General features: G+C 41.5%; 1 protein-coding gene across 2 annotated transcripts in view; it reads left to right on the top strand.

The window, feature by feature from the left end:
- Positions 1-27,504, top strand: part of SLX9 (SLX9 ribosome biogenesis factor) — a 48,786-nt gene that overhangs the window by 19,317 nt on the left and 1,965 nt on the right. Inside the window, exons 3-5 of one of the 2 annotated variants that reach the window (XM_042471602.1) lie at positions 13,135-13,203; positions 22,212-22,365; positions 26,190-26,255. In XM_042471602.1, the coding sequence (XP_042327536.1) occupies positions 13,135-13,203; positions 22,212-22,365; positions 26,190-26,255 (289 nt within the window). Of the gene's footprint in view, positions 1-13,134; positions 13,204-22,211; positions 22,366-26,186; positions 26,256-27,504 lie in introns of both variants that reach the window. The other variant, XM_042471593.1, reaches the window with a different exon arrangement.

Raw genomic sequence — 27,504 nt, 5'->3', positions numbered from 1 at the left:
CCCTGGGGTAAGGATCCCCCTTCCCAGAAAGGTTGCTGGGCACTGAGCTGATGCCCACCATCTATTTCTGATAAATCCGTGTTAATTCTTATGGTCTTCTTTTGAATGACATCAAAAAGTCTCATCAGGTAATAGTAGGCCTGACTAGTAGCTGGTGTGATGATACCTTTTTAGCAAATGAAGGATTGTCAAAGCCAGAATGGCTTTTCTCTTGATTAAAATAAAGTGTAACAGCCCCTCCTTCATGGGGGCCAGATGCTGATACTCTAGAGTTCAGTGAAATTTTTTGATGGTTATACCAATCTAATCTGTGCGCTCTATCCATTACTGTAGAAGACTAAGAATGTTGGATTGTTTGTATTAAGTTTGAAGGAAATTTATATGCTGAGAATGTGTGTGCTAGATTTTGATATTAGGCAGAAAGAAACATGATTTCGGTCATGAAACACTAACACTCAGGGATTTGCTGGTACAAAATGTTTGTCTATAACTGGCCCAAGAAATGAAACCATTCTTGGCACTGAATTGTGCCAGATTCTTTCTGGAAAACAAGATGTGTGTCAAAAAATAAAAATAACATTGAGAGTGTATCTGATGGGTGCAGCCAGGGACAAAAAAAAGAGTTTGAAATGTAGACTGCTTCCTTAACAGTAGTTGCTTGAGGAAACAGAATACCAGAGCCCTGTGCTGACCCACATAAGTAAAGCACTGTTTGTTTGGCAGCCAGGTAATCACTGGATACAGAGGTCAATTTAACAGTGGTTAAATCAATTGGCTTAATTACTATATTGCTGATAGGTTCTGACTGCCATGAATTATTTACGCACCTATCCTTAGAGATCCACAGGAGAGTAATGAAATGCCTGATGCAGTAAGAACAGCAAGTGGAATTCCTGTACTTTACTTCTTTGAGTATTAGTTCTAGTCTGAGTGGAGTGAATGAGTGTTCTCATAGGAATAGTATATTCACAGCTGCAGTTAAAGGTGGGTCTCTGTATAGTTTCTTTAGTATGGTAATCCTAAATTTAGGACAGAAACAAGGATGGTATTGCATCCCAGATTTTACCTTTACGGAACCTCTCAATGTTTTGGGTGAACATGGCCATACATGGTAATAATTTTATCATTCAGAGATGAACCATGGCGTCATACTTCATTGTTAGGAAATGATTTTCTTGGCTGCTTTGACATTTTTTTTAAGTGGAACAGTGGGGTTTGTTTCTGATGTGTAAAAATAAACTCTGCCTCATTTTGTAGAACAATGCACCATTTGTAGAATGTTATACCATGAAGCTTTTTGTGTTTGACAACAGCTTTAAAAATCTGTCAAGGCAGGGGTGCGGGGAGAAGAAAGATTGCCTGCTGTGTACCTGAAAGCCAATATTTTTTCCCAGCACCTTACTGCCAGTATAAGCAGAGCCATCTAGGAACAATCTTCCTCTGGCCCTTTCCCTCTGCCTGGGCCATGCACAATCCTAGGGCCTTTTCATCCTCTCGTTGAGCTCTTCTAAAATCATTGTAAGCTGCCTTGAGCTAGGGTTGCCATACGTCAGGACCGCCAAACCGGGACAAATGTAGGAGGGGCACGGGGCGTCCTCCATTTAACAAGAAAAAGTGTCCTACAAAAAAAGTGTCCCTCCCTCCTGGCCTCGGAGGAGACTGAGGCCTCCTTACAAGCCAGGAAGGAGAGCGGGGACCGGCCGGCCTCCTCCCTCTTCCCTGGCCTTCCTGGCTTCTAAGGAGTCTTGAGCCTCCTTAAAGGCTAGGGAAGAGGGAGGAGGCCGGCTGGGCTTGAGCCTCCTTAAGGCCAGGAAGGAGAGGGGGCCAGCCGCAATGATTGTGAAAATAGCCCATGGGCTGATGTGAAGAGTGAGAAATCTTTTTAAGCATATCACTTTTTTAAAAAAAGAAATGTGTAGACAATTTCAAGCTGAAGTTCAGTATGTCATTTAGGATCTACCCTATGGGACATCAAGCAGGAAAAATGGAATGAACAGCCTTCTCCTCAGTTGTGCTACTTCCTGTCCACAGGCTCAATGTAAGAAGAGATTGCAGAGATGATTAAAAATGAATTTGACACTCTATAATAGCATGATCTTAGGTTAATTTACATCTTACTGACTGGACTGGTTTAGTTCCTAAAGCAAACAAGTCTGAAGCCCCAATCTCCATTGAACACCAATTCCCCCTCCAGTCCGTTTTGCAAGCCTTTGCTTCCTATCGGAAAAACTCGCAATTTAAAAGCACTTGCTTTTTTCTTGCTGAGTTTTGCAAGACCTGGCTTCCCATGGAAAAATCTTCCCATTTAAATCCACTTGCTTCTCTCTCTGGTCCCTTTTGCAAAACCTTGATTCCTATAAAAAAAACCTCCATTTAAAACCATCTCTCCAGTCCATTTTGCAAGACCTGGCTTCCTATGGAAGCAACTCTCCATTTAAACCCACTTGCTTCCTTTCTCACTGATGTTAAAACCTCTCCTCCATCACCTGGGAGTTGGTTGGGAGAGGTCCAGAGAAGGAGGAGGGACGGAAGTGGTATTTCCCCCTTTCCAACCTTCCTTATACCCCCCCCCCTAAGTTTTTCTCTCAGCTTATCCATGGGATTTTGACCCTGAAACCTTCCCTCGACTTATATATGAGGTTGACTTGTATACAAGTATATACGGTAGTAAGTCTCCTTAAGCAAAAGCCTGCCTGACAAGGGAGAGCCTACCAGCAGCACTGCTATCATCAGCATAGGCTCTTGCCTTACCGGAGCACACAATCTCACCATTGGAGAAAGATAGTGCTGTGGTCGGTGCTTTACTTTACTGTTCCTAAACGGAATTGTGGTCTCCACCTTAGATGCCAGTTTGTATCATTACTCTATATCAGTTAAGCGTAGTTACCCTGTATGATATTGTTGCTGTAACAAGGAGATTGGTTTGCATCAAGTGACTGAAATGGTGCATACGTACATATTACTGGCAATTTGTTCTTTTCCCAGCTATATTTTTTCTGTCTTCTCTTACTTTTCATCTGTATCCAGTAATTACAGTTTGTGCCTTCTGCTGTCAACTTGTCTGCCATGCCACTTTCAAGGTGATGGCAGTCATTGCTGCCTATCTGTATCTTTGGGGAGCTTTTCACTGGACTAGACATTTCTTATACTTGTTCCCAGTTTTCCTCTCATGGCATGATGAGGCCACTGTGGACTTAACAGCATGCAATCCATCTGGTCTTTTTTTTATCTTTGCCAAGGTTCTTTTATTGTACTCTGGAAGTTTAGAGAATATGAACTTTAGGTCAGTGCTATACTGATGAATATATTAAGATACAGTGATGTTGAATTTTGTTTTCATTCTGATAAGCAGTCCCTTGCTTAACTTTAAACTGCAGGGAGCACTCCCATATATGTTCATGAGCGATTTGGTTTATTTGTTTGTGTGAAGGGAGAGTAAGAATGCCACTATGCCTGTGTGTTTTGCCCACATAGCAAAAGTAGGAATTCATGTATGTTTGTACTTGGGAAGAAAAAGAGTACATTTTTGGTAGAGGGAGTGGGTTATGCTGGCATTGTTAAACATTGGTATGTTATATTATGAAGACATGATGATAGAGCACTGATACAGCCTGCAGAGGGGTGAAAGACCTCGTGAAAAATAATTTTATTTTTTTCTTCATGGTTTCTGGCTGTTTTGTGTTCTCCTTCTCTTCTTTACCTCCCCCCTCCACATTTTTTGTTTTGTGTATATGTGTGTGCAACTGTAGATTTTAGTGCAGGGGTCGGCAATCTACGGCCCGCGGGCCGGATCTGGCCCGGCGAGGCCTTGGGACCAGTCCCAGCCTGGTCCTGCCGCCGATTGCCGCCTGCCCGCCCCAGCCCGTGTCCCCCCCAATCCCGGCCTCCAGGCCAGGCCCGCTCATGTGGCCATTGCCGCGGCCACTAATGTGGCTGGCCGCCAATCCACCTCCTCCTCCTCTTCCTGGTCAGCGCCGCCCTCCTCCTCCTGGTCAGCGCCGCCTTGCTCCTCTTTGTCAGCGCCGCTGCTGCTGCGCTACCCGCAGCAGGGCTTTCCCACTCGTGCACGGGGCTAGGACGGAGGAACTCATCCCCTTTGGCCAGACAGCCATTGGCCAGCTGGCCAAAGGGGATGGGCTCCTGTTTCTTTGCGCGCACCGCCCGGGCCGCAGCATGGGCCAGTGGCAGTGCGCACCCATGCCCCACTTGCATGCCCATGCGTGGGGCTTCCCAAGCAGCCTTTGCGCTGAGGAGGAGGTGGAAAGGTGAGTCAGTGGCCATTTCAGGTCTGCCTTGGGGTTTTTTTAAAATTAATTTTTAAAAATATAAAATACTTATTTTTTGTTTTTTATTTTATTAATTTTTATTATTGCTTGTTTTTTATTTTATTTCATTAATTTTTATTATTGCTTGTTTTTTATTTTATTATTTTATTATTTGTCTTTTGGCTTCGGCCCTCCAGTTGTCTGAGGGACAGCAACCCGGCCCCCGGCTCAGAAAGATTGCCTACCCCTGTTTTAGTGTATCTGAAAATTCTTAATAAGTATATTCAGCAAAAAAGGAGGGAAGATCCTTTGCAATCATTAAAGTGTGATTGCAAAAAGGCTAGGTTCTAAGTGAGCAAAATATGTGAACTGTAAAAGATGTGTATGGATTGCTTGTCAAGTTAAGATGGATATCTTAACGTTCAGTTTCTCTGCATTGTAGTGGTTGAACAAATTATATATTTGCCTGAATTCTACTCATAAGATGCAGTTTATTCGGTTTATCAATTTCACTCTTACTTTTTTTGGGACTGAAATCAAAATACTGTTGGCTTTCCATATCAATGGATTTTTATCCATTGATTCAACCATCCACGTCTTGAAAATATTCTCTCTCTCTCTCTCTCTCACACACACACACACACACACATATATATTCTAATAATCAAACCTTGATTTTGCCATTTGATATAAGGGGCACATTTTACTACACAATTGTATTTAATGGGACTTGAACATCCACAGATTTTGCTATCCATGGGGGATCCTGGAACCAAACCTCAGTGGATACCAAGGGCTCAAAGTCTGAAATAATACTCAGTTACTTGTATATTGTTTATTTTAACCAAATATGCCTATTGTCTAGAGAAATAAACCCACGTGCCTCCTGGTTATTTGACTATTCACATAGTATTTGCTCTGTGAAGCTGCAGTAGGAACAGATTTCAGCTTAATGTCATGTCAGTTCGGTTAATCTACTTAGAGCAATTTAGGCAGACCCAAGGCCATAATATTCCCAGATTACAACTTTTCATCCCTTCATTATTATTTTAGTGTGAATCTAGTGGATTATTAGAAGCGAGGGTTGTTGTTTTTAAAGCATGTGTGATGAAATCCCATTTAATAAAACTTCCAAAGACTGCCCAAGGTCAACTGTGAAGAATTATCCTCAAATGTATCACAGAGAGCTCAATTCCATCTCTTGCTATTATAACTGGCACACATATTTTCATCTCTAGCAAGTAGTAGTCTTCCAGTTCTCTGAAGCTTACCAAGTTCTTATGGTTTCCAGTTGCAGATTAACAGCCTACTTAAGTAACTTTTTTAAAAATGATGAATGTCTGCTTTGTTGTTGTTGTTAACCGCCCTCAAGTTCATCCTGACTCATGGTGACCCTGTGGATGAGATATCTCCAAGAGTTCCTATCTTCCACTGCTCTGCTTAGGTCCTGTAAATTCATGCCTGTGACCCCCTTAATAGAGTCCATCCATCTAGCATGCAGTCTTCCTCTCTTTCTACATCCCTCCACCTTTCCTAGCATTATTCTCTTTTCCAGTGAGTCCTCCCTTCTCGTAATGTGGTCAAAGTAGGACAGCTTTAGTCTTGTCATCTTGGCTTCCAGAGAGATTTCTGGTTTGATTTGTTCTAGCACCTGTTTGTTTGACTTTTTGGCTGTCCATGGTATCCTCAGCAATCTTCTCCAGCATACATTTCAAATGAATTAGTTTTCTTCCTGTCCACTTTCTTAACTTGACATCTCTTGCATCTGTGCATGGTAATAGATAAAACAGGGGCTTGTATGATCCTAACTTTCACGTTCAGTTGTATATCTTTACATTTTAGGATCTTTTCTAATTCTTTCATATTTATCAGTATTATATTGTCTGCTAGCCTGGTGGAAGTACCCCTGAGATGGAGTTTGAGAATGCTTCCCTACTTTTGTGCAGGTCAAACTTTGGCCTATAGACAATGTTATTTATTTAGAGTATTTATACCCTGCTCTTCAGCCACAAAAGAACTCATAGTATTTTATAGCTTGTTAATTTGACAGTTCCCTTCCCTCAGGTTAATAATCTAAAATACATGACACAAAAGAAGGGAGTGGCAATGGGGAAGGGGATCAAATCCTCTAGATACTGCTGGTTCTTCTCTCCCATCAAGACCAGGGCAGTGGCAGTTAAGAAGGAGGAATGGCCTTTCATCTGCTTCTGGGGCTACACATGGTGGAGTGGAAATTGGTCAAGAAGTCATAGAAATTGTGTGTGATTTATCCACCATGTACAGTGCGCCCGCGTTATATGTGGCTTTGAGCTTACGTGCGTGGGGAGCATGCGGGGCGCAATGGGAGGTGCGTCCCATTCAGATGAATGGGGAGCGTGCCCATGGCACCACAATTCAAAAGGATGTTGAGAAATTGGAGTGTGTCCAAAGGAGGGCAACTAAAGTAGTGCAGGATTTGGAAACCACAGATGCCAGCCACAGATGCTGGTGAAACGTAAGAAAGAAACTCTGATAGAACATGGCCACATAGCCCAAAAAACCCACAAAAAACGATTTGGAAACCATGCCTTATGAAGAATGAATTAGAGAGCTGGGGATGTTTAGCCTGGAGAAGGGAAAGAGGTGATATGATAGCTCTGTGTAAAATTTTGAAGGGAGGAGGAAGCAAGCTTGTTTTCTGCTGCTCCAGAGACTAGGACACAGAACAATGGATGCAAGCTACAGGAAAAGAGATTCCAGCTCAACATTAGGAGGAGCTTCCTGACAGTAAGATCTGTTTGACAGTGGAACACACTCCTTCCTCGGAGTGTAGTCGAGTCTCCTTCCTTTGAGGTCTTTAAGCAGAGGCTGGATGGCCATCTGTCAGGGATGCTTTGATTGAGATTTCCTGCATGACAGAATGGGGTTGGACTGGATGGCCCCTGAGGTCTCCTCCAACTCTATGATTCTATCATTTATCTCCCAGATGGAGAAACTCTGCCCCTGGGTTGGATAAGACCTGTATTACTTTACGTATCTGATCCACAGCCTCCCCTCATCACGCCCCTTCCCCATTTAGACATTGGTGAAAATAATCATTTCATTTTCCCAAATGAGACAAATCTTTGAGCATAACTGCTGTGTTTGTGAAGGGTTAACCTCAGGTAGTAGAACACAAGAAGTGGCAAATACCGTTCCTGCCCTATGCAGCTGCTCCCACTATAGGCACAAGTAAGTTTCCTCCCTATAATGACTTGGCTGTTAGGATCCCTCAGAGCCAGATATTTTTAAATAACACAAAAGATTTCTAACTAAAGCCACCCACCCACCCACTGCCACCTCATTCAGCAGTGTGCAGAGGGCATGCATGCCAGCATGGCAGTATTATCTTCACCATCCTCCTATCATGGCAAGGGAAGGAGCCACTGTCTGAACTTTTTGCTGGTGGCATGTTGCCTCGCTCTTGCAATATATTTGTTTCTGATATGGCCTGAGTGCAGTTCATTGTAGTGGCCCACACACCGTGAAGGGGTAGTATTTACTTTTCTTCCTTAAGATGTGGGAAAGGTTGGGCCACCCCTGATTTAGTTAGAACTTTTGTGTAAAGGAAATAAATTTCAGCATCTGTTCAAAAACAACATCTTGTAATTTTTAAGATAAATATAGTGACTATGTTGGGTTTTTAAAAAAGTGTTATTCTTACCCTACATATGGCGTCAGTGCTCCGTCCTGTAAATATCTCCTTTTTGTCATTAAATAGCACTAAAAATGATGCCCTCTTTAAACCAAACCTAATAAAGATTTGCAAACCTTATCATGTGTTTTTCACATTGGACATCTGTATTCTCAGATTCTAAGTATGTGGACAAAGTTGTAGAAGATTTGAATGTTTTAATCTAGTGCTTCTGATTATTGAAGTACATAATGGATAGGATGCTTCTGCTTGAGTGGATCATTTTGGGTCAACAGAGGATAGTGGGAAAGAATGGAGAATTTGGAGGGAGAATTTACTTGTCCTCTGCCCTGAAATGTGTGACTGAACATGGCAATAATTTAGGAAGAAACTGCTGCTTGTGTCTGAGGACAGGGTTTTTGTTGTTGTTCTTGCATTTCTCAGAAGTGTTAGATACGAAACTTACTGTAACAGAATAAAAATTTGAATGATACGGTGTAAATTCTTACCTGTGGGGCATTGTCAAGAGCTGTCAGTTATATATTTTATGGTAACAGCACTAAAGGATTTGGACAGCATGTGTTTCTTGGTTTACCCCAACTCTAGGTTTTTCTTTCCTTCCTAATGGTTCCATATTGCATTGCCTTTCTTGAATAGCCTTCCTTGTAGCCAGTTGTAGCTCATTGCCAGCAAACAAAGCTTTATAGCCATTCAGAGTTTGGGTAGTTTGGGGGGGGGTTGATTGTTGTTGTTTTTCCTTTCATCCCAAATTACCAAAATCCCTGAGACAAGGCAATAAGTGAAGACAAATCCTGATGACTCTGTTTTACTTCCACTATCAAAGGCAGCATACCAGTTGCCAGAAATCCAACTGGGAAGGTGCTGTTGTACTCATGTCTTGCTGCTGGGTTCTCCATAGGCAACTTTAGTTGGCTATAGTGAGAACAAAATGTTAGACTAATTTAACCTTTGGTGTGATCCATCTCAGGTCTTCTTACTTTTCCTCTTGATCCTTAAAACTTGAACTGAAGAGGGGGAGGGAAAAGTCCCTTTTCAGAACCACTGTCCCAGATATCTGGCAGTAATTCATTTGCTTCTCTTATAACAATGTTTCTTGCTGAATATTAAATGGAACAGCTTCTTCTAGTCCATTATCTGCAGGAAGCTATAGTTTTTGTTTTCTTGCTATGGATTTGCACTGAAGCACACTGACTTTGCCCTTCACACATATCTGGCCATGTCAGATTAGGATATATGCTGAAGCATTCATCTGGACAGATTATAGCTGAGGTGCACAGCTTTGGAAATCAATATGTTGCTAATGAAAATGCTCTTTCGCAGATATTGACTGAAAGAAAGGGTAAGCCTTAGCAATCCTCAAATGCCCTCTATGTGCACGTGCTAGCTGTGCTAAAAAGGACTGCAAAGAAAAGGAAAGGAGGCCCTAGCATTGTTTGACCCAATTAGGTTTTAAAGGGCCTTTGTTTTTTGGAAACATTGTGCTGGCGATATTCATGTGTGAGAGGTCAACATGGATTTGAGGGTGCGAAGAAATCACTGAGAGAAATTCCACTAAGTACTGCTTTATCTTTGGCTCTTCACTACAGCACATGGTAGAGAGCAGGATATTAATCCTTTCCTTAAGAGAAGTTCAGGTGGAATATGGGACATGTGATGAACACCATGAGTTGCACAATTGCACATCACCTAACTGTTATCCATCTATCCATCCATCAATCCAAAAGTTTAATAGTTTTCATTTTGAGATTTTCCTCCTTTTGAACAGTCCATCATTGTTCTGCATACCAGGGCTGTCCAAAGGGTATGTGGAACTTCCCTCAGATCTTTGGACAGTTTATATATTGAAATAATGTTTTGTTCTTTCTCTTCTGGGATAGAGTGCTAGAGACAAAAAAAAAAGTTTTGTGCATAGATCTCTCTTGTAGACAAACTCCTCTCAAGCAAGGATTTGAACAACCCCTTGATTTCAAAATTTTGTACTAAGAATGTGTCCTGATTAGTAGCAACCACAGTTACTGTCAATGAAGACTCAGTCCTGTGTGCAGCATGAATTATCTGAGAGGGGAAGCTTACATTCTGCGCACTGGGTACAGTTTCTTAGAGGTGGGTCCAAAGCACACTGCAGAAATAGTCCAGTTTGAGACTACTTCAACTGCCTTGGCTCAATGCTAGGGAATTCTAGGAACTGTAATTTTGTGAGACATTTAGCATTTTCTGTCAGAGATCTCTGGTGCCACAATAAACTACAATTCCCAGGATTCCCTAGCACTGAGCCAGGGCAGTTAAAGTGGTCTCAGACTGGATTATTTCTACAGTGTGTTTTGTACCAAAGTTAATGATACTATACGTAATGCATTAGTCCACAGAAGCTTGGTTAAAGGAGAACAGGCAGTGGCTGGTAATTGGTCATTAGGATAGCTCTTAGCTAGAGCAAGCCAGTGTGTGCTGAGCTTTGGGTAGGTAATCCTGTCCTGTCCACAATCTCAGGCAATCCAAATAGAAAACTGTGTAGTATACGCAGACAAATAGAATCCCAAAACCTATCAATTGGGATAGAAATCAATTATGACACCTAAGTCAGGATGTATATGAGTGGTTATATTTGCAAAGCATTGTGGAAACTGGCTATAACAAGCTGTTTGAAGTATCATTGTTTTCATCTCTTGAGCCAGAATATAGTAAGCCCTTGACCAACTGAAAAAAACCTCTGTTGGTCTATTTTGTGCAGACATGATGGTGGTGGAGCAGAATCATGTCTTTCTCAGCATCACCCCTATGGAACAGACATTCTAGTGCATCTTCAGTTATGTCATTCCACGTTTTCCAGTGGTGTTGTCATGCCATTCATTTAATTGGCCCCAGCTCCCTCAAAAATCAGAGAGCTAATTTGATTCTACGTAACAGGAGAAGGATTTCAGGAGCTAGCATGCCAGACACCTGAGTCATTTCCCCATTCCAGAGGCCAAGCAGAGTTTCAGTGGAAATTCCCAGTAAAATCCCAGAGATGTACATCTGAATCCATCAGCCTTCTGGGGTGTTCATCTTGTTTGGTCTGTAATCTCGACAAACACTTTAGGTCCCAGCAATCATAACCATCACATCCATTCCAGTAGTGCATAATAGCAATAGCAAGTAATAATGTTTTAGAAAGTCTTTTGACATCCGTATCTCCATCATCCCTACCACTACAGAAAAAAACAGATTCCAAGGGTGCCCTGTAGAATGTATGGTGCCAAATACCAGATACAGTACTGTACAACAAACACATGATTGCCCTCAAAATTGTGAAATCTTCAGCCACTCCTGACAGGGCAGTTTCAGCATAATATGTTTGGAATTCCTGCAGGGCAAGCAGTCTCTATTTGCACCATGCCTGGCGAGCCCATGATAAGAAATTGTTGAGAAGCTAGTGTTACAGCATAGGAATCCTGCCACACTAAATACCCACCTTCAGATGCAGACACTTAACAGCAGGAAGCTTCAGGATGGGGCATGTGATTAGTTGGACAGAATCATATTCAAGCCATGCAACCCCGCCAAGTCTTGCTCGATATTGCTTCTATTTTGTTTGACAGTGCGCACGTACACATGTGTCTCATTCTGCTATCATGCTTATTAAGTCCTGTTTGGCTATTGGTTTTGCCAGCCTGGCACTGAGCATCTGTACCTTCAACTCACAGAGGTCACCTAGGTTCTCTGAACACCCTTCCTTTATAGTGACCTTCCCTTTTACCATATTTTTCTTTGCCCTCTCCTATTTTAGTGGTTCCTCTCCATTTCCTTCCACCTCTGTGCCAGTTTCTAAAATGTGTTTCTTCCACCAGGAGGCAGGCATCCACCACACTATTGATAAAGATGTAGGAAATACAAAGGCATTTCATCTAAGATTATAAATAGCCAGAAAACATCGCCTCCCTCGTCACCCGTTCGGACAAGTATGGTAGACCTCACCATTGTTGACTCTCACAGTGTGTCTCCCAAAGGAAAGAGTTCCATTGGTGTTGACCCTGGCTGCAATAGTGTCATTGCCAAGATAATGTTCTTCTAATGCTGCAGTTCCAAAAATCTGATGCTGGCTGATTATAAATCTGGCAGGAAATGATTTTTGAAAAATTGCTTCTGATGCTTGGGTCCCTCCAGAAGGTAGAACTTTCTGGTTCCAGGAATTTTGTCTGCTGAAGTCCCAGCTGGCAAGCAGAGGGCGGTGCAAGCATGGCACTCACAATATGCTGAGGAAAGGCGGTGTATGTTTCCCCTTCTCTTGAAGTTGTACAATGGTACATTTTCGTGTGAATAGCAAAAATATAAATTTACATAATTTTGGTTTTTAAAAACATTTAAGTCATAAGCATGATTACATTGTTGTATACTGTATATACATTTGCATAGACATGCACATGCAATATTTGGAGTGTGTGTGTATATATATGGAGCAAGCTTGGGGCCAAAATAAACAGAAAACTTTAAAGATGAATTAAGGCCGGGGGGATAGGAGAGCCTGTTGTCACATATTATGGAATATGCCAATTTAGGATTATTTAGTATGCTTATGTATTAATTGTAATTAATTTTAATATTTCACTGTATTTGTGAGGTAGATTTTCTAACCAGTGGATAGGTTTGTATTTGATAAAATTTGAATCTAAGGGGGAGCAGCCGGAGGGAGTGTTATAGAGTGGTTCCTCCCCTGCTATGGGACAGTTCTCTTCATGGGAATGGAATGGACAGACCTTTCCTCAGGGAAATGTGGCTGCATGCTTTGACTAAGTGCCACTAGCTATAGCTTCAGTCAAACACAGAATAATTTTTACTGTTGACAGCTGTGTAATTATGCTTCAAGCTTTTGGTCTATCAAACTCAGTGTTGTTACAACTCATGCAAAGCCAGGTATGTAAAAAATAAATGTTAAACTACTAGTTTCTATTCCAGTAAAATATTGTTCTCTATTTTAATGTTTTATTTTTACTGAATTACATTGTTTCCAATTGTATCACTCTTGAAAACTCAATACAAATTGTTGTTGTTATGTGTCTTCAGGTCATTTCTGACTTATGACAACCCTAAGGCATGGGGTTTTCTAAAGTTGAGAGTGTGTGACTTATCCAAGGTCACACTGTGGATTTCCTAGAATACAAATAGATAACATAATTTGACATGCGAAAAGTATTATTCTTATTTTTCTTCTTAACATTTCAGATGGAGATGAAAAGACGCTTCTCTCTAAAAAAGAAAAAATGAAGCTGCGAAAGGACAGATGGCTGCAGAGTAAGCATTATTTTCCTACATCCTGTTTCCACACAGGACTCCTAGATATTCATTACTGGATTATTGTCTAATTTAAGACCATGCCATGTGGTGAGCAGGTTCCTGACAATCTGAGTCCACCTGGTCAGTTACTTCCACCAGTGTGCAGTTCTGCATATGAAGTAGCCAGAGCTTTTCGGATTCTGCTGAAACACCTAAAAAGCAGTAGTCTATCAAGATTTGTGTACAACACTAGCAATAGCAAGTACATTTCTATACTGCTTATCAGTGAACTAGCACTCCCTCAGGGGTTTACAAAATGTAAGCCAATTGTCCCCAACAAGCTGGGTCTCATTTTACCAACCCTACAAAAGGGTGGAATGCTGAATGGACCTTGGAGCCCTCCTCTAGAATAAAACTTAGGTTGTAGCCACAGTACTGGCATTTAACCACTGCACCACCAGGGCTCCCTGTATGAGGTAACATCTCCAGATTCATACTCAGTAGTACCTTTTTAATGTCTGAGACCCTGTCTGAACATTAGATGAAAAGTAGCCATATGTAAATCAGGATCTGAGTGCTGAAAATTTTGTAGGCCTCTTTCAAAGACAGGCAGAGAAAGTTAGCAGTGAATCACAGAGCTGTCACTCACTTCACAATTACTGGCTAAACTGTCCCAGCTTTAGGGCAGGAGAACAAGGGGCAGTGACTTGACAGAGAAGGAAGAAGGTATGCAAAGAGAGAGAGATGTAGAAAACAGCTCCAAAATCCTTGGGTTTTCTGTTGGTCTCCTGTGAAATTTTCCTGATCACAACCCAATTAACACAAGGCTCCTTCTCAAACAGTGAGGGCAATATGCCTGTTAAGTACACTACCCTGAGTACAATGCATTAAGATGATTAAGATCCCCTTATTGTGGAATGGGGTGGACATCCAGTTGTTGTGTGATCTCTCAGGATAAGATCAGATGAGTCCTTTGTCTGCTTCACCTGAAGAGGGCTAAACTGGGGAGGAGACATGGGTATGCTAGCCCTGTCTGCAGCTTCCATGCCTTTTGGCTGCTCTTAAGCCAGAGTGTATGACTATCTAAAACAGTGCTACTGAAAGTGGTAGACTCCTGATGGGTGGTGATCTGTAAGCCATCAGCTGCCAGATGGTAGCAATCCTGGGCACATTGAGGAGAAAAATATTTGTCCCTCACATTATGAGTGGCTGGGAAGCATTTTTCGAAAAGGGGTTTGTAAGTATGTTTGACTTACAACTCTAACAAACAAACACTCTTCATTTATATACCGCTTCATACTGCCTAAGCAGTGTCTAAGTGGTTTACAACTGTAAGCTAATTTGCCCCCAACAATCTGGGTACTCATTTTAGCCACCTCGGAAGGATGCAAGTCTGAGTCAAGCTTGAGCCCTTTTGCTGGTCTTGAACATGCAACCTTGTGGTTTTGAGTGAGTGGCTGCAGTACAGGCATTTAACCACTGCGCCACCAGGGCTCTTATAACTCTACCCATGGTCAGGAACCCTTACAAGAGCATAACATGTTTTTAATTACTCTCATAATTAGTTTCATTGTGCAGTATTGGGATAGAATGGGTTTTTTGGTTTGGTTTTGGTTTTTGATGCAGCAGCCATGGCTGTAATTCACTGCTTTTCAGTGAAAGAAGAATAGGTTCTCTGCCTGTTAACTAATTGTGGGTTGTATGTACTGCTTCAGTCTGAGGACTTGTAGGGCCTCATGCATTGCTATCTTTGCGCTACAGCTAAGAGTTTTATGATATCTTTTTCTTTTCTCCCTCTGATTTTCCAAAGTGCAGTACCTTGAATGGTCACTTGGCAGGACACAGAGAACATTTTTCTATATTTTTCCAATAGTAACAATAACGGTAACTTGTTAGTGTTGAGTAATGTACCTTTCTGGACTGCAGTAACAGTAATAAACAATAATTTGTTGTGTGAGAGTAATGAATAAAAAGTACAATTCCATTCCAAGCTCTGATTCTGATCATGTGGTTTTCCCCAAACAATGGGAGATGATAAGCAAATAAGCTTACAACCCCTTTCATATTTTCATAATAGATACACAAAGCACTTAGAGAAGTGAGGGATAAAATTTGTGTGCCAGCCCATTTTCCCTTCTCAGTTTAACACACATTTGTTGCAGGTGATTGCCTGCCTAGGGCTAAAGATTTTCTTAAATCTAACCATGATTCCTGTGCAAAATGGACAATGTAATAAAGCATTTTCAACAGATCCAAGCTCTCCAGTTCAACAAGGCCATAAACATACAGCAGAAGGAATGCCCTGAAATCTTCCTTCTTGCAGAGGACAAAACATGGAACCCAAGTACAGTGTCCTTCCCTGCCATACGAGGGCGTACCATACATGGCTTTCAGCTTAAGATGAAAAACAATGGTGTGTGCACCTGTGGCGCATGTGCCGTGCTGTATGCACACAACGGACCCCCGTGTAAGGAAAGGACCCACTGTAATGTCAGTGCTTACCTGTGTTTAGAATAATAGGCCCAGCTTGGAAACATTACTTTTTTGACCTGCTTATCTCTCAGTACCCTACAATTGGCCTGCCCATATTAGTTTGGGAACTCTGGGAGTCCAAAAAAATAATGCTTCTAATAATTTCTAATCAATGTGGGAATATTTTGCCACTTTGATCAGGACCCATATTTCTGATTCAGAAACAGTTTTATCCATACAGAAGCATAGGCCTTCCTGTTAAATGAGGAAATAACCTAACAGTTTTGGAACAGTATAACAATCTAAATATTCAAGGCATTGAGCCTGGCTCTAGATCCCACTATTTGGAATTCAGATTTTAAATACAGATGAAGATGTTACTTTGTGTCTGCATTTCATATGGACATGCCAGCTTGCATGGATATCCATGCCAGGAAAGATGTGGAAGTGAAGAGAGGTAACATTTTTTTGGTGATGGTGGAATAGAAAAACATGTCTAACTGCTTCTTCAAAAATTTCCCAGTCCTCTGTGTTTCAACAGAGGAAATAAATAAATAAATAAACAGCTACTTCGTTTGGGGAAAATTGACATATGTGCTTTTAATTTATTAGAAATACATTAAAAAAGTTTAAAAAGCTTGTTCAATATACCAACCCAGTGAGCAACTTCCAGAACTGGGGAAAGTAAGGAATCCATTTGACCACTTAGAATCCACTGGGTGCCATGGTGCCATCTGGTTTAAGTAGCATGTTTTGGAGGCCCCAAGAGTAAAAATGGTAGATGCAGAGAAAGAAAAGGAAATATAAAAGAAAATGGAGGCAAATCGGTTATAATGACCTTGTTTCATACAACATCCAGTGATGGTTCAACATATCCATCTGCCTTGGTCCAGGCCTCAGAGGGAGAGAAGAACCACTGGACCTCATCCCCTTTCCCTTCACCATTCCCTTCTCCTTTTGTTTCGTGTCTTTTAGATTGTAAGCCTGAGGGCAGGGAACTGTCTGATTAAAAATAATTGTAAGCCGCCCTGAGAGCCATTAGGGCTGAAGGGCGGGGTATAAATACCTAAATAAATAAATAAAAATATTTAATTCAGATTACAGTTTAAAACAGCTATTGAATAATAGGCCTGGCCATAAAAAAGGTTGGTGATAATCACAGTTAATTTAATAAAAGCAGACATCTGCAGATGTTGAGCCCCCCCCCATACCTATAGTTCTATATTTTATTTTAATTTTTTGAAAGGAACAGATCCACAATTACTGTAACTTGAGATCTGCTTAACTTGATTAACATTTAGTGCCCATTTGTTTATTTACAAATTCCTCCAAGTTAAAAAGAACAGTGCCATAGTGATTGCAGAGTAATAATGGAATAGCTTTACAGGGCTAGAACTGAGGTTTATCCTACTTATATAATAGCAGTTAGACTATATTTCATTTCAAGCAAAAATAAATCAGTGTAAGGCCCAAATCATCATTGTCATGATGACGACGGTGATGTAAGTTTTGATTACTAGAAACATGTACACAAGCAGGGTGGCTTAGCTTCTAAACAGATTTTATAAGGGAAAGAATTCCAAATCAGTTATGTGCAAACCCCCAGTGAGTGACATTTTTGGAAAGCTTGAAGTAACACAGCTTCATAGAACCAGACCAAAAAAAGAAGTGCTGTGGAGCATAAACTGTTACTTTCTAGCCAAGAAAAGCCTCCCAACGCAAAGTGTATACAATCCATATTTTTCATATGCATTTGTAAAAGATAGACCTGACAGGTCAACTGGAAGAACCAAGGATGTTGTGGATTTAAATGTCAAAGAGCAAAACTGGGGGCTGAAGTAATCTAGTGGACTAGACAGGATAATATTAATTAACTGTCTGAATGATAAACCTGTGATTAATAGAATCCTTATTTTTCGTTGGAGCGAAATAGTTCATGTTCATGAGATCAGCGGGACACAGTGACTTTATATGCAGGTTTTTGGTATAGCCATTTTCCTTCTCTTCCTTTTGTGGAAGTTGCAACAATACAAGACAACTGCTTGTTATGCACTTGGTGCTTAGATAAATTATGACTGAGCAAAAAGTGGTGTAGCCATTTTGGTTCTTGTCCTTAGTGTTAGTGAGGCTCTCCTGAATACTGACAATAGCATTAAATGTGAATTTGGCTACATAATCTGTTGTACCATGTCTACGATCTACTTGTTCAATCTATGTACAACTATAAAAATAATCCTCAGAACAGTAACAAAATATATAACTTCTAAAAGGCAATCAGCTCAGACATAGAGAAATATCTTAGTTTAACCCGTTATGTTAAGAAGGGCCTTCCATGTTAGAATCATAGAATCATAGAATCATAGAGTTGGAAGAGACCACAAGGGCCATCCAGTCCAATCCCCTGCCATGCAGGAAATCCAAATCAAAGCATCCCCGACAGATGGCCATCTAGCCTTTGCTTAAAGATCTCCAAGGAGGGAGACTCCACTACACTCCGAGGAAGTGTGTTCCACTGTCGAACAGCCCTTACTGTCAGGAAGTTCCTCCTAATGTTGAGGTGGAATCTCTTTTCCTGCAGCTTGCGTCCATTGCTCCGGGTCCTAGTCTCTGGAGCAGCAGAAAACAAGCTGGCTCCCTCCTCAATATGACATCCCTTCAAATATTTAAACAGAGCTATCATATCACCTCTTAACCTTCTTTTCTCCAGGCTAAACATCTCCAGCTCCCTAAGGCGTTCCTCATAGGGCAAGGTTTCCAGACCCTTCACCATTTTAGTCGCCCTCGGACACGCTCCTGTTTCTCAATGTCCTTTTTGAATTGTGGCGCCCAGAACTGGACACAATATTCCAGGTGGGGCCTGACCAGAGCAGAATATAGTGGCACTATTACTTCCCTTGATCTAGACACTATACTTCTATTGATGCAGCCTAAAATCGCATTGGTCTTGTTAACTGCTGCATCGCACTGTTGACTCATGTTCAACTTGTGGTCTACTTGGACTCCTAGATCCCTTTCACATGTTGTCTCCTTAAGCCAGGTGTCCCCCATCCTATATCTGTGCATTTCATTTTTTCACCCTAAGTGCAGTACCTTACATTTCTCCCTGTTGAAGTTCATTTTGTTAGCTGTGGCCCAGCTTTCTAGTCTATTCAGGTCATTTTGAATTTTGATCCTGTACTCTGGAGTATTAGCTATTCCTCCTAATTTGGTGTCATCTGCAAATTTGATAAGTATCCCCCCAATTTTTTCCTCCAAGTCATTGATAAAGATGTTGAATAGCACTGGGCCCAGAACAGAGCCCTGTGGGACCCCACTGGTCACTTCTCTCCAGGATGAAAAGGTGCCATTGTTGAGCACCCTTTGGGTTCGTCCGGTCAACCAATTACATATCCACGGAACAGTTGCCTTGTCTAGCCCACATTTTACAAGCTTGTTTGCAAGAATGTCATGGGGAACCCTGTCAAAGGCCTTACTGAAATCAAGATATACTATATCCACAGCATTCCCTTCATCTACCAAGCTAGTAATTTTAGCAAAGAAAGAGATCAGATTTGTCTGGCATGATTTGTTTCTCTGAAACCCATGTTGACTTTGTGATTATGGAATTGCTTTCTAGATGTTCACAGACTCTCTGTTTAATGATCTGCTCTTGTGCTGGCCAAATGGCCGTAATAAAATTATTATTATTATTATTATGATCTGCTCTAGAATCTTTCCTGGTATCAATGTCAGACTAACTGGCCGATAATTGTTTGGATCCTCTTTCTTCCCCTTTTTGAAGATGGGGACAACATTTGCCCTCCTCCAGTCTGCTGGGACTTCTCCTATTCTCCAGGAGTTTTCAAAAATTATTACCAATGGCTCCGATATTACATTTGCCAGTTCTTTTAATACCCTTGGATGTAGTTCATCTGGTCCCGGAGACTTAAATTCATTTAGATTAACAAGGAATTCCTCTACTATCTCTTTACTTATTCTGTGCTGAAATTCCCCTGTTCTGCCCTCTGCTCCATTATCTTCAGGTTGAGCACCCTTTGCCTTTTCTGAGAAGACTGAGGCAAAGAAGGTGTTGAGTAATTCTGCCTTTTCGCTGTCCTCTGTTAGCATTTTGCCATCTCCACGCAGTGGTCCTACCGTTTCCTTCTTCTTCCTTTTGCTGCGGACATATCCATAAAAGCCCTTTTTGTTGTTCTTAACCTCTCTAGCAAGCCTGAGTTCATTCTGTGCTTTAGCTTTTCTGACCTTATCTCTACACTTGCTAGCTATTTGTTTGAATTCCTCTTTGGTGATTTCCCCATTTTTCCATTTCTTATACATGTTCCGTTTAAAATTTAGCTGAGCTAAAAGTTCCTTGGTTATCCATCCTGGGTTCTTGTGACACCTCCCATTTTTCTTTCTCACTGGAACTGTTTTAATTTGTGCCTTCAGTATCTCCCTTTTGAGAAACTCCCATCCATCTTGAACTCCCTTCTCTTTTAGTATTCCTGACCATGGGATCACCCCCAGCATTTCTCTAAGTTTACTGAAATCCGCTCTCCTAAAGTCTAGGATGCATGTCTGACTATGCCTGGCTTCTCCTTTCCACTGTATAACAAACTCCAGGAGAACATGGTCACTTCCACCTAAGGATCCCACCACTTGCACCCCATTAACCAAATCATCCTTGTTGGTTAGGATCAAATCTAAAATAGCTGACCCCCTTGTTGCCTCTTCCACCTTTTGGACAATGAAATTGTCTTCGAGGCAAGTGAGGAATTTACTAGATCTTGAGGATTTGGCAGTGTTTGACTTCCAACAAATATCAGGGTAGTTGAAGTCACCCATCACTACTACATCTCTCCTTTCTGAGTGTGTGGTCATCTGTTCTAGAAAGGCATCATCCAATTCCTCAGTCTGACTTGGGGGTCTTAGTAGACTCCCATCATAACATCCTTGTTGTTTCCCTGCCCTTTAATTTTTATCCAGATGCTCTCCACCTGGGTTCCAGGATTGAAGTCCTGGATCTCTTCACTGGTGTAAATGTCCCTGACATATAGGGCTATTCCTCCTCCTTTCTTTTTTGGCCTGTTTCTCTTAAAAAGGTTATAGCCTTCTATTTCTACATTCCAATTATGAGACTCATCCCACCAGGTTTCAGTGAGGCCAATTATATCATATTTGCTTTGTTGTACTAGGATTTCAAGTTCATCTTGCTTATTTCCCATGCTCTGTGCATTAGTGTAGAGACATTTAAGACCATTTGTTCCCTTTACTTGCTGCCTGTGCAAGTTTTTTTGCCTCCCACTTTTGGGTCCTTGCACTGTTTGCCTTGTTCCCTCTATGACAATTTGACTATTTTCTCCAGCCTTTTTGCCTTCCAGAATACTGTCTCCCCCCCTTTACATATCTCAGTTTAAAGCCCTCCTGATCAAATTCTTGAGACTACAGTATTGGCAAAAACGTTTCTGCCAACTGGCGTGAGATGCAACCCATCCCTTGCCAGAAGTCCTTCCTCATGGAACCACAGCCCATGGTCCAAGAATCCAAACCGTTCTTGGCGGCACCATCTACGGAGCCAGTTGTTTACATCCGCTATTTTCTTCTCCCTTCCTGGCCCATGCCCTTCGACTGGGAGAAGAGAGGAGATGACAACCTGTGCATCCATCTCTTTCAACTTCCTACCCAAAGCCTCATAATCCCTTATGATATTCTGAAGGCTATGCCTTGCAGTATCATTGGTTCCCACATGAACCAAAAGAAAGGGGTAATGGTCAATAGGATTGACAAGTCTTGTCAGCCTCTCTGTCACATCACGGATCTTTGCCCAGGGAGACAGCACACCTCCTGAGACATCAGATTACAAAATGCTGGACAATTAGAAGGACACTCGATAGGGAGTGGGGTCTTAGTCTGGTTTATGCACTGAGCAGGCCTTCAAACAAGCTCCCTTGGGAAGCTGTTTTTTAAAAATCTTCCTTGTTTTGCTGCAGGGATGTGTTCCTCGGGGGAAATGCAGCAAAGGACAAATCCCATTTCTTTGCAAAGCCAGATGGGGAATAAGAAATGTGTGTGCTTTTGATTGGCAACCCTGTATTCCTCGGAACAGTTCTTTAAAGGGGGAGTTTGCTTTTGGCTTGGCTTTAATCCAAGATGGAGCACAATTTGCAGGGGATTCAAATGCTCACCCCTTCTTTAAATAGAGTTTGGATGGTCATCTTTCACATGTACATCCCTGCATGACTGGGGAGTTGGACTAGGTGGCCCTTCCAGCCCCTTCCAGTTGTGATTCTTTATCAGTATGTCTAATGGCACCACATTGAGGAAATGTCAGTATTTCTTTAGTAATGGCTATATTAAAGCGAGGTATGGCAAAGGGGGCCTTAGTGGCCATTTTAAAATGAGATATTTTATTGTTAAAATATAAGATATTTATGTACAGAATAGAGTTTTATTTTTGTTTTGTTTATTGTTAAGAGTTATAAGAGTGCAAATTCCTGCCTTGGACCCTACTGTTAAGTAGAATGAGGTTGCCAAACTTTGTCTAATCTTCTAACAGTTGTTTCCTTCTCCATTAGAAATCGAAGGCATTAAGGTGGCAAAACAGCAACAAAAAGCAGAGGCAAAGCGAAAAGCTACCCCAATTGTTGGAGATATGCATCCCTTGATGGATGCCCTGCCTGAGCTCTCAGACCTGGTATCCGTCAGCAAGTTCCCCAAACATTGTAAAATGTAAGTATCTGGCATGGTCTGTGACTTTGCACCTAGCTGATTTGATGGAACTGCAGTGGCAAACTAGAAGGCTTCCAAGTCAATCCTTCCTCAGTTAGATCAGCTTTATTGCAAAGAATGTTGGCTTATACTGAGTCAGATTTTTGGTCTATTTAGCCCAGGTATTGTCAGTCTGACTAGTAGTATGTGTCCAGGGTTTCAGCAGGATTCTTTTCTTGTCCCACCTGGAGGTATCTGGTATTCATTGGTGGTTTTCCACCCAAATACAGTACTAACTAGGCCTGACCTTGTTTCAAAACCAGACAAGATTGGATAAGTTCAGGATTTGTTCAGATTTGTTTTCTGTATTAGTTCTTGATCAGAATTAAAAACATTACTGTTTCTTGCCCAATTCATTGGGTCACCAGAAATTGGCAGCTGACTTGAAGACATGCGTACATACACACATAAGGTAAAATCTGGGAGAAAGCTTCCTTCCAGTTTTGTCTAGGTCCTGCCAAATTCTGTTTTTGTTTCAAAGGAACATTTCCCACTCACATAGCTTGCAGAAGAAATGTGAGAAGATATCTCTGTATTCATGAAGAATCTTGTTTCTGAGTTCTTGTTTTACTGAATAGTCTTGGTAGTCATACAAGTCACCATAGAAAGTCAGGAAAAACTCAAGAAAATTTGTTCTTTTTCCTGAGATGACAAAGAAGTTTCTTTTTGAACAAATATCAGGCTTGAATAATGAAGTTGCACTACTTCAATATAAAATGTAAGATTTTCATTCTATAAAACTTCATACACTTGAGGGAGCTTCACCCAGGATGGAAAGGACCTTTAACAATGTAGGAGCTCTATAGACCGGCATGTTGTGCCGGCCTGTAGGCATGGTGAAGGCTGGGTGTCCGGATGCTCTGAGCCCTCATCGGATGCCATCTTGGTGCGCCTCATCTAGATGCCGCATACCACGATGACGCTCATCGAGCACAGTGCCTAAACAGCACTGCGTACAAGGGGTGTCATCATGGTGCACGAACGTGCCTGTGGTGCTCCTTCCGGGATGCAAAAAGAACCCCCTTTTGGGCTTCTTTTTGCTCCTTCCAGAGGCCGCAGCATGCGGTTGCCACAGCCTCCATTCGGGGTGAAAAGGGATGGCTGCAAACCGCCCCAAAGGGGTGGTCTGATTTCTCCTTTTATCTGACACAGGGATAGAATACATAAATCACTTCAGAACATCTGGCGGGACATATGATTCTCATCTTGATCTAAGGACTAAACATTTTATTGGGGACACAGCATCCAATGAGCATCCACAAAGCAGTTTTTGTTGTGGCTCGTGTGTTGCACCCATAACCCTTGTTGGGACCTATGGAAATGACGCTCAGTGTCCACCACGACCACCTGCAGAATTCAACCACGTCGACAGGACGCCAAGAAGAAGGAGTCTGTGAAGATGTCTTCAACTAATAATGACTCTTACAAGTCTTCACTCTAAACGAGGACTTTAATCTTCCTTTGCAGTATTTACAATATAGACATACACAGTGTATTGGGCATCCGTCTCTAATACACACTATTTACACCAACCAACAATAACACAACTTCTGAGGCAGCCACATTAACACACAACCATCTCACTGCCTCTCAGTAACAGGCACAGCCCACTCTCTGAGGCACCAACTGTCTCACTCTCTCTCAGTGACAGTTGAGAACTGACAGTTGACAGTTGCATCAACATTCCAATGATGCCCTGTTTGAATGCTGACACATTAGCTGCCACTGGAGCTCCAAATTATCTGCACAGCAGCTCCCCCTAGTGGCCACACCAATGTCATTTCCTGACAGTTTGGTTGTGATCTGTTAGCATTTACCATCCTTACTGAGTGATGGCCCCACCATTTCCTCCGTCATTGTCTTCCTTAAAATGTTTACTGATTCCCTATCAGTCTCAGCTCATTCTGAGCTTTAGCATTCCTTACACTATTTCTACAATCTTGAGTACACTTTCTTGGTGATTTGTCCTTTCTCTTTCTTTTCTTTTCTTTCTTGCTTTCTTTTTACATACTATTTTTTATTTGCAATTCCTTCTTGAGTTTGCTATGCCGCCACATTGGCTTTTTCAGATGTTTCCCATCTTTCTTCTTCCATTTGTGGATTATTTGTGATTTAAATTAAATCAGTCATGAAAGAGTTAAAGCAGTCATTAAAATGACTATAGATGGCAAAGTGAAGTGTTGAAAGGAAGGACCAAGGGAGAGGCTTCTGACAATTATGATATTTAAGGTTCGCAGTGGTATGTATTAATTATATACTGTATTAATTTATATCGAAGCCAAATACATTTATTGTGTTCCATACTGAATTCTGGAATTATCTGCTCAACAGTTCATGGCTTTATCCCTTCTATTGGTTAACTTATTTTATGACTCAATCTCTCTCTTGTACAAGGGTTTTTTTCTGGTTCTTCACAGTTTGAACCTGTTGCTTGTGTGCACACAGCTATTTAATGAGAATATGTTTTTATAAGATTAGCACAATTGCATACACGAGGCATTATGCCCCCAATGGTTTGCCAGCTTTTATTCGTAGAAGATTAGATTCTCTAGAAACTTGATCCCCTGCTGGGGATCAGAGCATTCAACTGAGGTTTTCATTCTGATACATAATGAACGAAGTCTTCAACATGTAATGAAACAAGGGTGCCATTCATTCGGAATCACTAAACTTGAGAGCACTAGCATCCCAGCAGCATGTCACTGGAGCTGGAAGCAGAAGTTTCCACAAGTTCTGTAAAGCATTTATATAGTGGAATAAATTTGCATTCCTTGCATTCCTTATATGTCATATGCAATTTTCTCATACTAATTTTTTAGCATTCCTTAATCCTTGAGAATCCATTCATTCAACATAATGAGAAGGTTAAAAAAATCTTTAGAAGTTAATTACAGAGGTCTAAATCAAATAGTTATTCCTAACTAGAGGAGATCTGTTGAACCAATTGGAGCTTGGTAAGAGAGCATTTAGGTAAGTTGTATTGATGCAGAAGGTCTGCTTCAGTTGAGACTAACAATTGGATTTATGCCAAAGATAATGGGTGGTGGATCTGGCATTATTGCATGAACATTGATGTTTGATATTCCTAGAAATAAACTGAAGGGAGATTTGTGATAAGTCACCACTGCCCTTAAAACATTCAGTTGTATCTGTTGTTTCTTGCTGTCAGAAGATTTATCACTAATTAAGCATAAGATGATGCTTTTTTCTTACTCTTTTGTTAGTTTGGCCATCTTCCACAACATCCTTAGTACTTCCAGCTGACCTGTCAGGTCTATCTTTTACAGGTGCATATGAAAAATATGAGGCTTCTGTTTGAAAAGAATGGCTGTCTATTGATGATGCTGAAAGAAATAAATCTAACCCAGCAACTTAAAAAGAGCAACCACCAGTTATAAGCTGCCCCCTCCCTTATTTGAAAAATGCCAAGATCTCCTAACAACATTGATACCCATTTGTGAGAGGCTGTATATCATCCATAAAAGCAGGATGTTCTCATTTGAAATGCAATTCTCTTGGTGCTGGTGCCACGTTCAGGCCAAAATGCATCATAGACACACCAAAGGGGAGCTATTGGCATGCTTGGAGAAGCTCGAAAGTTTGCTAAAGTACAAGATCCTCAGCAGACACAAATACAAATACAGATTGCTGAGGAAGAAAGAAACTTGACGTGATGGGAGAGATACAGGAGTAAAGCAATTGAACAAGACTGCAAGATTTATTTTTTGCAGGCTCTGGCGCCAAATGCATATGTTCAATGAACCATTCTTTTTTGTTTTCAGCAGCCAGATAAAGAAGAGGGTGCCAACAAACTTCAACCAGATGAAATCAGCCCAGAAAAGCAAAGTCATGTAAGCATCAATGGCACAATCACAGGAGATAAGTGCTCTTGGGCAGCAAAACCTAAAACCAAGTTTCAACCCAAATACCTACTGCAAAAAGGAAACCAGGCCCATTCCATAGTTCTGATATACTGGCAAATGCCACACCATAGTACCACTGCCATCATAGTCAATGATCCTTATGCTTGACCAGCAGCAGAGCCAACAGGGCAACACTGACACGCATCCATAGCTTCCTTAGCAACTCTGCCACTGCTCATCAATCACTTGTTGCCATTGACAATGTCCTGCAGCAAGACATGCACTGAGGGGAATAATGAATACATAGTGACAGTGGGAATGCCACAGTGTTCCTTGCCAATATGTATATAATGCAGACCCATCCTATGGCATGGGATTGCTTCCCAGGAACAGGCAGTAGTACCTATTCCACTGAAGGTCATACTTGCTAAATACGTGAAAATTATATCCCTCAAAAGGACACCACCACATTATTTAAGGAATGCTTCTTCTACACTTCCTGACCAAATCTGAGGATCACGGCCTGTAAGCCACAAAATCCTTGTTTGAAAACAGCTGCTTGAAGAGGCACCCATATTGGTCTCTTGAGCACTGGGGTGGCAATCAGCTTCTTCGGGCTTCACATTTGGCTGAAAGAATTCTTCTTGCCATGATATTGCAGAAGCTAGGGTAAGTCAGGCTGTCCTTGGGAGATTCAGTTTGTGTTCCAGTGATATGATGAATCATTTGCCTTGAGGCCAAACACTCTCCTTCATTATGTGGGTGTTACTAATACAAAATTTGGCACTTGGCTTTTGTTACTCTTGACTGTTTTGTTCTCTGGCTGCAGGGGGATATGGGTTGGTACTTCCTGAAAATTCACCCAAGGCAATTCTAATATCCTTTTGTTATCTCCCCCCCCCCCCCCGGCAGCCCTTGTTTTCTGACCTAAAGTCCTATTTGTGCCATAGAAATGTCCACAAGTCAAGCAGACACTTGTGTGAGCCATTGCAGCTCTATCCTGTTTACTCAAAGGATCTAATTTAAGAAATGTTAATACTGTGCATGAGGAATAAAAGCTGAGAATTAACAGAAACAGAGAAAGGAACTTGTGTGCTGGAGAGGGCTGGTAGATTTTGAGGCACTTAGAGAGTTCTGGAGATAGCATTCTGATTTGGTTTCTTTCTGTGAGGAGTGCTATTGCCAGATGCATGGAGCACTTGGGATTTTTCTTTCTTTCTCTCCCCTCCCCCCCCCC

This window comes from Sceloporus undulatus, chromosome 1, assembly GCF_019175285.1.
Source record: "Sceloporus undulatus isolate JIND9_A2432 ecotype Alabama chromosome 1, SceUnd_v1.1, whole genome shotgun sequence".
Lineage (NCBI taxonomy): Eukaryota > Metazoa > Chordata > Lepidosauria > Squamata > Phrynosomatidae > Sceloporus > Sceloporus undulatus.
Note: the sequence above shows the minus strand (reverse complement) of the source record. Positions and strands in the feature narration are given on the sequence as shown.